This window comes from Piliocolobus tephrosceles, unplaced genomic scaffold (genome assembly GCF_002776525.5).
Source record: "Piliocolobus tephrosceles isolate RC106 unplaced genomic scaffold, ASM277652v3 unscaffolded_1173, whole genome shotgun sequence".
NCBI lineage: Eukaryota > Metazoa > Chordata > Mammalia > Primates > Cercopithecidae > Piliocolobus > Piliocolobus tephrosceles.
The window spans coordinates 32,758-44,486 of NW_022292899.1; the positions used below are offsets into that span (position 1 = coordinate 32,758).

Sequence of the window (11,729 nt, forward strand, 5' to 3'; positions counted from 1 at the left end):
TTTTTTTTTTTTTGAGACAGAGTCTCATTTTGTCACCCAGGCTGGAGCACAGTGGTGTGATCTCGGCTCACTGAAACCTCCACCCCCTAGGTTCAAGCAATTCTTTTGCCTCAGCCTCCCTAGTAGCTGGAATTACAGTTGTGCACTACTATGCCTGGGCAATTTTTGAACAACTGTATATTTAATGATGCTTGCACCACCAATCATCAGGGAAATGCAAATTAAAACCAACAAGGCACCCTCTTCTCAAAACTGTCAGAACAGTTATTACCATAAAGATGAAAGATGACTAGTGCTATTGAGAATGTAGAGCAAAGAGAATCCTTGTGCACTGTTGGTAGGAATGTAAATTAGTATTTTAAATTATTAACATGATTATTTTTAATTGAAAAAATTTTTGTACTTTAAGATTCATTAATATGAGTTGCTTTCTGTTAGTCAAAGTTCAATGAGAAATACCTCAGGTATCCTAAATTAATATAAATAGGAGCAGACTCATATAAGACTGGTCTTTCAGGTTCTCCTTAAGTACAGAATAAAACCTGTGGTAAACACTCTTTCTGAAGGAAAAATGTTCACTGATAATGTATATGCTACAAATACTTATTAAAGGCATAATTTCCAAAAATGTAGTAGGTGAAAAATGCATTATGGTTATTTTTCCTGCTCATTTTTTGGATCCAGATGGATTTTTTATTTTGTTTTATTTAATGAATTATATAATTATAGTTAAGAAAACAAAAATTACTACCGCACATTCACAGGAGAAAAATGAATTTTATTAGAAACCACTTCTAAGATTTTTCTGTGTATAACTTATTTTAGTTTAAGAGCCTCTAAATAAGGTCACATTCAGCATCTTTACTCATTGTTCTGTGAAAGTATGTATGTATATTTTATGAATATGACATACTTTTGATTGAAAAATATTCAGCCCTACTCCAGGAGTGGTAGTAATTCCTCAGCTGCTTATTTTTATTCTTTTAATTGAATTTTCTATAGATGTTTACATAATATTACAGTGCTTCTGGTTGATTTTCAGTATGTCCTGGCAACACTTTACCTGACCACCTGGGGTGCAAATAGTGACAGAAGAGGAGCATAAAGCCAATGGCCAATAGGTAGGTTATGATGAGCTGTATGACAATTAATGAGTCACAACAATTCAGCAAAGTTTTCCCTCCAATGAACCTAGATACCAATATCATTATCACATTTTCTAAAAACTGAAAGCTGTAGTGTAGGAATCTATGGCCCCACCTCTGTCTCCTGTCAATTATTTCCTCATCCGACAACTGCAGTTTCACTGCTGACCAGCAGGAGAAGTTGATTGCAGCATAGAGTAGTGTGATCAAGATAAGCATCAGTACTGTACCCACCACATTGGAATTATTTTCTGTGTTGTTAGGAAGATGAGCTCCACTTTTCCAAAACTCCAGCCACGGTGCCAACAATGGTACACAATATATGATTAAGAAAAAGGGTAGGCTCTTCAGTTTCAGAGATGCAGCAAAAAATGCCAGAATCACTACACGTGACATAACCTCCAGAAAACGCCATATCATGACACAGATGAATTCTATCGGCTGTAGCTTAATGGTAGTATCATCGTTGCTGATCTGGATGGCCAGTATATTGCAGTGAATGGCCCCATAAGTAACTGATAACAGGGAACATGTCATCAGGAATGCTATTAAAGACACACATGAAAATGTTAGAGAATATTTTTCATTAGCAATGACCACTTTCTCTTTTAAAGTTGCCGTTTTAAGATATATTCTTCCTCACCCACCTCCTTTAGAAAATCATTTACTTATAAAAAGAAAGATTTGTTAATCTTCCATTTTCAGGGATACAGTAAGTGTATGCATGCAAAATATATATTACACCTGGGAAAAACAAATAATAAGCAGATACATACACATCTACATTTATACATGTATATACACATTCCCTCAAAGAGAAGACTGGCACAGATGAAATGGGAGTGAGACATTCAGATCTGATGCTATAAGGTGTGACAGCACATAGAAAGCAGTCTCAATTTTAAAAAAATTACCTGAATTAGACATTGAAAAGACAGTTTCATTCTTTATAGAAAGTTAGGAGTGTCAAGTAGGAAGTTAGCCTGTGAAATAGAGACTAATGTAATATAAATTGTGTTTTGGATTATGGTCATAACAGAAAAGAAAAAATAAGCTGTGGAGTTAAAGTAAATCCTGGAAGTGGAGCTGACGGATTCTGCTGAGTGACTAAATACAAGGTAATAGAGAAGCAGAAAAAAACAAAAATTTACAGAAATTAAGAAGTGTGTGTGTTTGTGTGTATCCATGCAATTTTATGAGAAACTTTTTCATAAGCAAAATTAATTTCAACATTTTTCTCTTAATAATTAGACAAATAAGCACAGGAAAGAAAACCAAAATTGTGAAGTAGACGAATAATCGGTTTAAACAATTTTGTACTACATTAAGTTGAAAGAGTAAAAACTCATTTTACATATTCATGCAGGTTAAAAAAATACACTCTTTGGCTGGACGTGGTGGCGCACACCTGTGAGCACTTTGGGAGGCTGAGGTGGGTGTATCACGAGGTCAGGAGATCAAGACCATTCTGGCTAATATGGTGAAACCCCACCTCTCCTGAACATACCAAAAATGAGCCAGGCATACACCCAGCTACTTGAGAGGCTGAGGCAGGGCAATTACTTGAACCTGGGAGGTGGAGGTTGCAGTGAACCAAGACAGCGCCACTGGACTCCAGCCTGGGTGACAGAGTGAGACTCGATCTCAAAAAACAAAGACAAACAAAAAAACACTCTTCATACACGATGAACTTAAGCCAGAAAACAAGAAGAGGCCAGATAGCAAAATAGTCATTCCTCATCTAAATTTATTATTCACTTTCTGACACCATTTAGACAATGAATATTAACACTCCATTTATTCCTTACGGAATACTCAAAGTGAAACTCTAAAACATTAGCATTCTTAACTGCATTTATGAGAAATGAGACTGAACATAATAAATGACCTAAAAATTAAATTTTAGAAAGTAAAATTTGGCCAGGTGTCGTGACTCATACCTGTAATCCTAGACCTTTAGGAGGCTGAGATGAATGGATCACTAGAGCCCAGGAGTTCAAGACCAACCTGGGCAACATGGTGAAAACCTGTCTCCACAAAACATACGCACATACACACACACACACATACACACACACAAATTTAACCAGGCATGGTGGCACATGCCTGTAGTCCCAGCTATTCAGGAGGCTGTGGTGGGAGGATTATTTGAACTCAGGAAACATGACTTTCATTTGGGACTTTTGTTTGTCTGTCCCCTTACCCCAGCACTTTGGGAGGATGATATCAAGGGGCAGACTTCTAGACCCACCCCAGCAACAGATGGGAAACTGTGCAGACAGCCCGATGGAGTCAAGCTCCAGTCAATATTCCTACTGGTTGACTACAGTGGCCTCAGGTCCTGAATAAACCTCAGAGGGAAGACCATGGTAGCTGCAGGCCTTGAGTGCCTCCAGTGCGCTACTGTGGGCTACAGGTGCAACCTGGCACTGAGTCAGCTTTGGTGGTCAAATTACTTCAGCCATCAAAGTACAGGCATTCAGATTCCCCGTATTTCTACCAGGGCTGAAGCTATCATAGACTTAAAGACCTTAATTTCCTTATTTCTCTTGCCTTGAATCTCTGGGCAGGCTTACTGTAGAAGGAAGCTTCCAAACCAAGCCCGACCACGAACACCAAACCAGGCACCGTATCATTGTGCAGACACCAATGCATAGTCACAAAGATCAAGATCAATGATCAGAACCTCATGGCACCAAGTGGGCAAAATAAGGTGCCAGTTGTGAGTGACCCGAAAGAGATGGGCATGGACACATAGCTTGGCAAAAAATTCAAAATACTTGTTTTAAGACAATGTAGTGGACTTAAGGAAAACACAAACAATTCAGAAATTTATCAGAGAAACTTACCAAAGAGATTCAAATCATGGGAGGAAAAAACTAACAGGAATGTTGAAGATAAAAACGCAATAAAATAAAAAAATATGCAATTGAGAGCATTGACAGAAGTGGCCAAGCAGAAAATCTTAGACAAGTCAATTAAAAATATACAATCAGAAGAAAAAAAAGAAATCTAGAAAGTTCACAGGATTTATGGGATAACATCCAAAGAACAAGTGTATTACTCACTGGTGTCAAGGTAAAGCTGGGTACAGTGGCTTATGCCTGTAATTGCAGCTGTTTGGGAGGTGGAGGTGGGTGGATCACATGTGGTCAGGAGTTTGAGGGCAGACTGCCCAACATGTGAAACTGTTTCTACTAAAACTACAAAAATTAGTTGGGCGTGGTGGTGGAGGTCTGTAATCCCAGCTACTCAGGAGACTGAGGCAGGACAATCACTGGAACCCAGGACGCAGAGGTTGCATTGAGCCAAGATCACACCATCACACTCCAGCCTGGGCAATAAGAGCAAAACTCCAACTCAAAAAAAAAAAAAAAAAAAAAAAGGCATATTGTAGAAAAAAATGTAAAAATCTATTTAGAGAAATAATAACAACAATTTTCCAAACCTAAATAAAAATATGAATATTCAGGTAAAGGCTGCCAATAAGATTAAATCCAAATAATATCCCCATGGCTTAATATAATCAAACCAATAAATATCAAAGACAAAGAGAGCATACAGAATTAAGCAGGATAAAAAAGAAAATATCATATCAGGAATACACCTATATATTTAATATATGCATATATATAATGTAAATACTAATAGACACAAAGGGAGAAAAATCTGTAAGGTACTAATAGAAAACTTCAGCACGTTACTTTCAGCAATGAATAGATCATGCAGACAGAAAATCAGTAAGTAGACATTGGATTAAAATACACTGCAGGGCAAATGGACAAAACACTTACAGAACTATGCATCCAAGAGTTATAAATACACATTCTTCTCTACTGCATACATGGAACATTTTCTGGGATATGTCATACATTAGGCCAAAAAACACATCTTAATGAATTTGAAGAGATCAAAGTCATATATCTCTTCTGTTATCACTAATTCATAAGTATTTGAAAACTAAGTAACATAGTGCTGAACAACCAGTGAGTCAAAGAAGACATTACAAAGAAAATACCATATTTCTTGAGACAAAAATAGAAACACAACACATCAAAACCTACTGGATAAAACCAAAGCAGTTTTGTTTTGTTTTGTTTTGTTTGATTTTTAAATTGGAGTCGCGCTCTCTCACCCAGGCTGGAGTGCAGTGGCGCACAATCTCAGCTCACTGCAAGCTCTCCCCCCAGGGTTCATGCCACTCGCCTGCCTCAGTCTCCCAAGTAGCTGGGACTACAGGTGCCTGCCACCACGCCCAGCTAATTTTTTGTATTTTTAGTAGAGACAGGGTTTCACCGTGTGAGCCAGGATGGTGTCGATCTCCTGACCATGTGATCCACCCGCCTCAGCCTCCCAAAGTGCTGGGATTACAGACGTGAGCCACTGCGCCTGGCCACACAACCAAAGCAGTTTTGAAGGGAAAGTTATGGCAATAAATGCCTTCATCCAAAAGAAGATATCAAATACACCAGTCAAAGAATTAGAAAAACAAAAAGCTAAAATCAAAAGTAAAAAAAAAATCCCCAATAAGTATAATCAGAGACAAAAGAGGAGATACCATAACTGACACCCAGAAACAAATTAAAGATAAGAAATCAAATCAGCAATAAAAAGTAACTCATTAAAGAAAAGCTCAGGACCTGATGGATTAACTACTGCATTCTACCTACCCCTAAAAAGTAACTACTACCAATTCTTTTTAATCTAGCAGAAAAAAAAAAAAAAAAAAGAAAGTATGTGAAGTATGTGAACTATTCTAGTTCATTCTGTGGGGCCAGCATTATGCTCAATACAAAACCAGACAGGGACTCAACAAAGAAGAGAAAACTGCAAGGTAATATACCTGATTAACATAATGTAAAGATCCTCAACACAATATTGGAAATTAGAAAATCATTCATGATTTTCCATGATCAAGTGAGATGCAGGAATGGATGCAGGAACGGTTTAATATGTAAGAATCATTAGATGTCATATATTACATCAGCAAAATGAATAACAAAATCTAGGTGGTCATTTCAATAAATAAAAAAGCCATTTGACAAAAATCAACATCTTTTTATAATAAAATCTCTTAACAAATTATGCATAGAACAATTGTAACTCAACACAACAAATGACATAAACAAGAATAACCAAATAATGCTTTACATGACAAACCCATAGCTAACATCACAGTCAATGGGAGTTCAAAGCTGAAAGCTTTTCTCTGAAGATCTGAAAGGAGACGAAGAAGTTCACTTAAACTGCTTATATTAACATAACCCTGAAAGTCTTTAGCCAGAGCAACTGAAACAAAGAAAAGGTACCCAAATTGGCGGGAAAGAAGTAAATTGTCCATATTTGCTAATGATATAATCTGGAAATCCCTAAACACACCACTAAAAACCAGTTAGAACCAATTCAGAAAATCAGTAAAGTTTCAGTTTACAAAATCAACATATAAAATTAAGTAGCATTTTCATATATAAATACCAAAATCTCTAAAAAAATACTCAAGAAAACAATTCCATTTACAATTGTTAGCTATGAGAAAACAAATGAATGAACAAAAAACCTTTTGAGTAAATATTACCAAGGAGGCAGAAAAAAATCTGCATTCTGAAAATTATGAAGTATTAATAAAAAATTAAAATAATGTAAATCAATGGAAAGATACTATGTTAATTGACTGGAAAAAGTAACGTGGTTAAAATGTTTATCGGACTTAAATAGGCCCACAGATTCAATGCAATCTCCATCAAAACACCAATGGCATTTTTCACAGAAATAGAAAAAAAAATCAAAATTAATATGAAACACGCACCAGTAAAAAATCCTGAATAGCCAAAGCAATCCTGAAGATATCTGTGGGGTTGGGGAGTGAAACCCCAGAGCTGGAGGCATCATAATGCTATAAGCCAATGCAATAGAACATAGTGGGCAAAAATAATTCCACACATGGATAGCCAACTGATATTCTACAGAGGTGCCAAGAGCACAAAATGAGGAAATGAGGAAACAATCTCTTCAATAAGTGGTGCTGGAAAAACAAGAGAGCTACATTCAGAAAAACAAAATCAGAACCCTATCTCTTACCACATACAAAAATTAACTCAAAAGCATTAAAAAGCATAGTGCAGTGGCATGTACGTGTAGTTCCAGTTACTCAGGGGCCTGAGTCAGAAGGATCACCTGAACCAAGGAGTTCAAGGCTGTAGCATGCCACACTCATGCCACTGCAGTAACCCTAGGCAATGTGTGTGACCTCATCTGTAAAATTACAATGTTAAAAATGTTTAAAAGTAAATATGTAACAAAAATCCTAAACTGTCAAACTGCTAGAATAAAACATGGGGCAAACTTAATGTTCTTGGTCTGCGCAAGGACTTTTTTTTGGGAAAGAGCTCAAAACCAGAAACAACAAAACCAGAAACAGACAAATGAGGATTCTTCCTACTAGAAAGTTTCCATACAGAAGGAAAAAAAAAGTCAGAATGATAGAATGAGAGCAAATGTTTACAAATTATACATCAGACAAGGGGTTAATTAAAATATACAAGGAACTTAAAAAATATTCAAAAGCAAAACTGTAGCAGGACGAGCCACAGACAAAACCTCTCAGACACCGAGTTGTAGAAGGAAGGGCTTTATTCAGCTGGGAGCATTGGCAAACTGCTGCCTTAAAATCTGAGCTCCCCGAGTACACAATTTCTGTCCCTATTAAGGGCTCACAACACTAAAGATTTCACATGAAAGCGTCGTGACTGATTTGAGTAAGCAAGGGTTATGTGACAGGGGCTGCATGCACCAGTGGTCAGAGAGAAACAGAACAGGGCGGAGAGTTTCACAGTGTTCTTCTATACAATGTCTGGAATCTATGAATAACATAAGTTTCTAAGTCATGAGTTGATTTTTAATTACTGGGTTTAGGCCAGGCAGTCCTAAGCCTGGTTTTGGGCCTGATGCCGGGCTGCCTGTCTTTGGTTTTACTTCCTTGTTTTTTTCTTAAAACAGGCACTGAACATAAAGCAACCTAAAACAACATGAGAAGGTCTCCCTCTTTCCTCATTCCCCCCTTTTGAGACTGTCACTTTTTATTAGCAGGAGTTCTCACTCTTATTTTTGCTACTTATGTCTTTTTGTGCAATAAATTGATAGTGATTCATATAGTACACTTGTGCTGAAACATTTTGGTGAACTAAAGTAGCAACAAAGCTTTTTATCATTTGAGGAAGTACAGGTATCAGACAAGGGAGCAGTCAGTACGTTCTTCTTATTATTATAACTTTTATTGTAAGAGTTTTAAATCCTCCTAGTGCTGGCAATTAATTTTTAAACATGGCTTCAGGGTCCAAATTGTGCTACATTTGTAAGGGCGCATGTGACTATGTCTTTAACTACCTGCCTTTGATTGTCTATATGTAGACAGTAATTGGTAAGGTTAAATTTCTTACAGACCTCTCTTTCAGCTGCTAGCAAGCAGTCAAGAGCCAATCTATTTTCATAGATAGCATTTCTTATCTGAGTTTCTTGCCAGGCCAGAATAGTCAAACCTTGACCAGTTTCATTAGTAATAATTTCTAAAACAGCTTGTAACTGTATGATTCAATTGAGCATGTAAATGGGGCTCCAGTATTCCCATGAGCCATCTTGTGTCTAAGCGGTAGGCCTATAGTATTGTGTAATTTTTCAGGAGGTTATTTGTCATATTTTTAATTACCTATAGCTAGGCTTCATTTTTTGCAGGAAGCATAGACACGGAAGCCCAGAAGTTCACCTGTTTTTATGGGCAGTAAGAAGAAAGATGGTTTAATAGTGCCAATAACACAACCACCTATCTACTGGTCAGGCAGCTTAGCGTAGGCTCTATGTCTACATATCCAGTATAACCCGGTGGAGGCAGTCTAGTTCTGGTGGAATTCTGGGTGGACCCAGACAGTCTGCAACCTTGGAAATTTACTGAATGGATTTCTTTCTGTATAACTGGAAGTTCACCATGTAACTGTTTTTGTGGTACTGTTATACAGGTTTTGCCCAAGACAACTAAGCCGCCCTACAGGATGAGTGAATTTTTTTTTTTCTTCTCTAGCTATGCAACACTGTCTAATAATTGAGACTTTTAGAACCAAAAAATTGTCAGAGTGGTTCTTTCGGGCTGGGAATTCATCAGGAACTGGGTCTGTAGAAACTAATTCTTGGGCTTCCCATGGCCATCGATCTCCTATTTCAGTTCCTCCACAAACGTAACATGAAGTGACTTTTAGAGACTGGGCTACAAGTTCGGCTAACTGCAAAAGGAAATTTTTTGTTTTTCCTGGAATCTCAGGTACTGGCACATTTAATCCATCATAGAAAGTCTGAAATACTGGTTCTGGGGAGCGTCTTTGAATATCTCCTTTCATTAGGATGCTTACACTAGGATCTAGTCCTTTTTCATCAATGCCTAATGGTTGTATTTTCCTTTATTCCATTTTGGGTCTGAGGGGTTTGTGACTACCAATTCTAAAGGGTTGCAGCTCCCACTCATGCAGGAGGGGGGCTGACTTTTCCTTTTTGGAGCCAAACAGAATATTTTTTATTTTTTTATTATTTTTTTAAGTAGCCCAAATGACACAAGACCAGTATTGACACATTTCACATAAATATGATTCTTGACAGATACAGTTATTTTCTGTTGTGTAACTTTTTTCTCAATCTACAGAACCACATCCCATCCCATGCTGCTTACTATTAATAGCGGCACAGGCGTCAAATTTTAAGGTTACATTTTTGGGGACCTCTCTTTCCTCTGTTCTAGCTATTACTTTACTTGTGTCACCTAGAAAAGGACCAGTCCTTAATTTTATTTTAAAAACTGTGATCACGGTAGGCTTAAAATGAGTCATAACACGCATTAGGTTGGTTATTTCCTGGGCTACACACCTTGGATAGAATAGCATTATACAAAAAAGTTTCTTTTTTTTTTCCATTCTTTTTTTTTTTTTTTTTTCTTATTATACTTTAAGTTCTAGGGTACATGTGCATAATGTGCAGGTTTGTTACATATGTATACTTGTGCCATGTTGGTGTGCTGCACCCATCAACTCGTCAGCACCCATCAATTCATCATTTATATCAGGTATAACTCCCAATGCAATCCCTCCCCCGTCCCCCCTCCCCATGATAGGCCCCGGTGTGTGATGTTCCCCTTCCCGAATCCAAGTGAGCTCATTGTTCAGTTCCCACCTATGAGTGAGAACATGCGGTGTTTGGTTTTCTGCTCTTGTGATAGTTTGCTAAGAATGATGGTTTCCAGCTGAATCCATGTCCCTACAAAGGACACAAACTCATCCTTTTTTATGGCTGCATAGTATTCCATGGTGTATATGTGCCACATTTTCTTAATCCAGTCTGTCACAGATGGACATTTGGGTTGATTCCAAGTCTTTGCTATTGTGAATAGTGCCGCAATAAACATACGTGTGTATGTGTCTTTATAGCAGCATGATTTATAATCCTTTGGGTATATACCCAGTAGTGGGATGGCTGGGTCATATGGTACCTCTAGTTCTAGATCCTTGAGGAATCGCCATACTGTTTTCCATAATAGTTGAACTAGTTTACAATCCCACCAACAGTGTAAAAGTGTTCCTATTTCTCCACATCCTCTCCAGCACCTGTTGTTTCCTGACTTTTGAATGATTGCCATTCTAACTGCTGTGAGATGGTATCTCATCGTGGTTTTGATTTGCATTTCTCTGATGGTGAGTGATGATGAGCATTTTTTCATGTGTCTGTTGGCTGTATGAATGTCTTCTTTTGAGAAATGTCTGTTCATATCCTTTGCCCACTTTTTGATGGGGTTGACAAACAAGTTTCTTTTAGAGCCCTGGTACACTTATAATAACCATAAAATAATAGGACTGTAGCAATCTTTTGTCCTACCTCAGGTACTTGATGTATACACTGGGAACAGTCATCAGTCTGAGGAAGGTCAGTTGAAGTCCTTACTGTACACATCCAAATTTTAAGGAAAATGATTCCCATAATGAGTTTGCTCATGCTTCGGCCACGCGTGGACCAGTCAGCTTCCGGGTATGACTGGAGCAGGGCTCGTCATGTTTTTCAGAGTCACTTTGCAGGGGTTAGCGAAGCTGCTTCCATCCATGTACAACTCCCAGTCTACAGATGTTTAAGGATGGTCTTGGAGGTTAGGTCCACTAGAATAAACTGTGTCCAATACTTTTACACAACTATGTTTAACTGGGCTCTTTAATACCAGGAGCAAGGTGACAGGTTTAGGGTGTTGCAAACTTCAATGGTTATGCAGGGATTTTTTACAGAGCAAATTTTGGTATCCAGTTAATCCAGCATTTATTAACTAATGGTGTCCTTTGGTATTTATTAAAATTACCACAGCATGGGGGGACTTTACGTTTAGGTTTTGTCTAAAAGTTAGCTTATCTGCTTCTTGTGCTAACAGGGCCATTGCTGCCAGGGCCCTTGGACATGGGGGCCAGCCTTTGGAAACCCCATCTATTTCTTTTGAGAGATGGGCCACTGGCCTTGGCCAGGTGCCTACAGTCTGGGTTAAAATGCTAACTGCCTTTTTTTTTTTTTTTT

At 37.8% G+C, this 11,729-nt stretch overlaps 1 protein-coding gene across 1 annotated transcript; it reads right to left on the minus strand.

The window, feature by feature from the left end:
- Positions 1-765: 765 nt before the first annotated feature.
- LOC111528112 (testis-specific XK-related protein, Y-linked) lies at positions 766-1,707 on the minus strand. Its single transcript, XM_026449520.1, is given in 6 exon segments — positions 766-1,252; positions 1,254-1,325; positions 1,327-1,371; positions 1,373-1,396; positions 1,398-1,652; positions 1,654-1,707. Coding segments are annotated over 6 exon segments (483 nt in total). The 3' UTR covers positions 766-1,219.
- Positions 1,708-11,729: the final 10,022 nt, after the last annotated feature.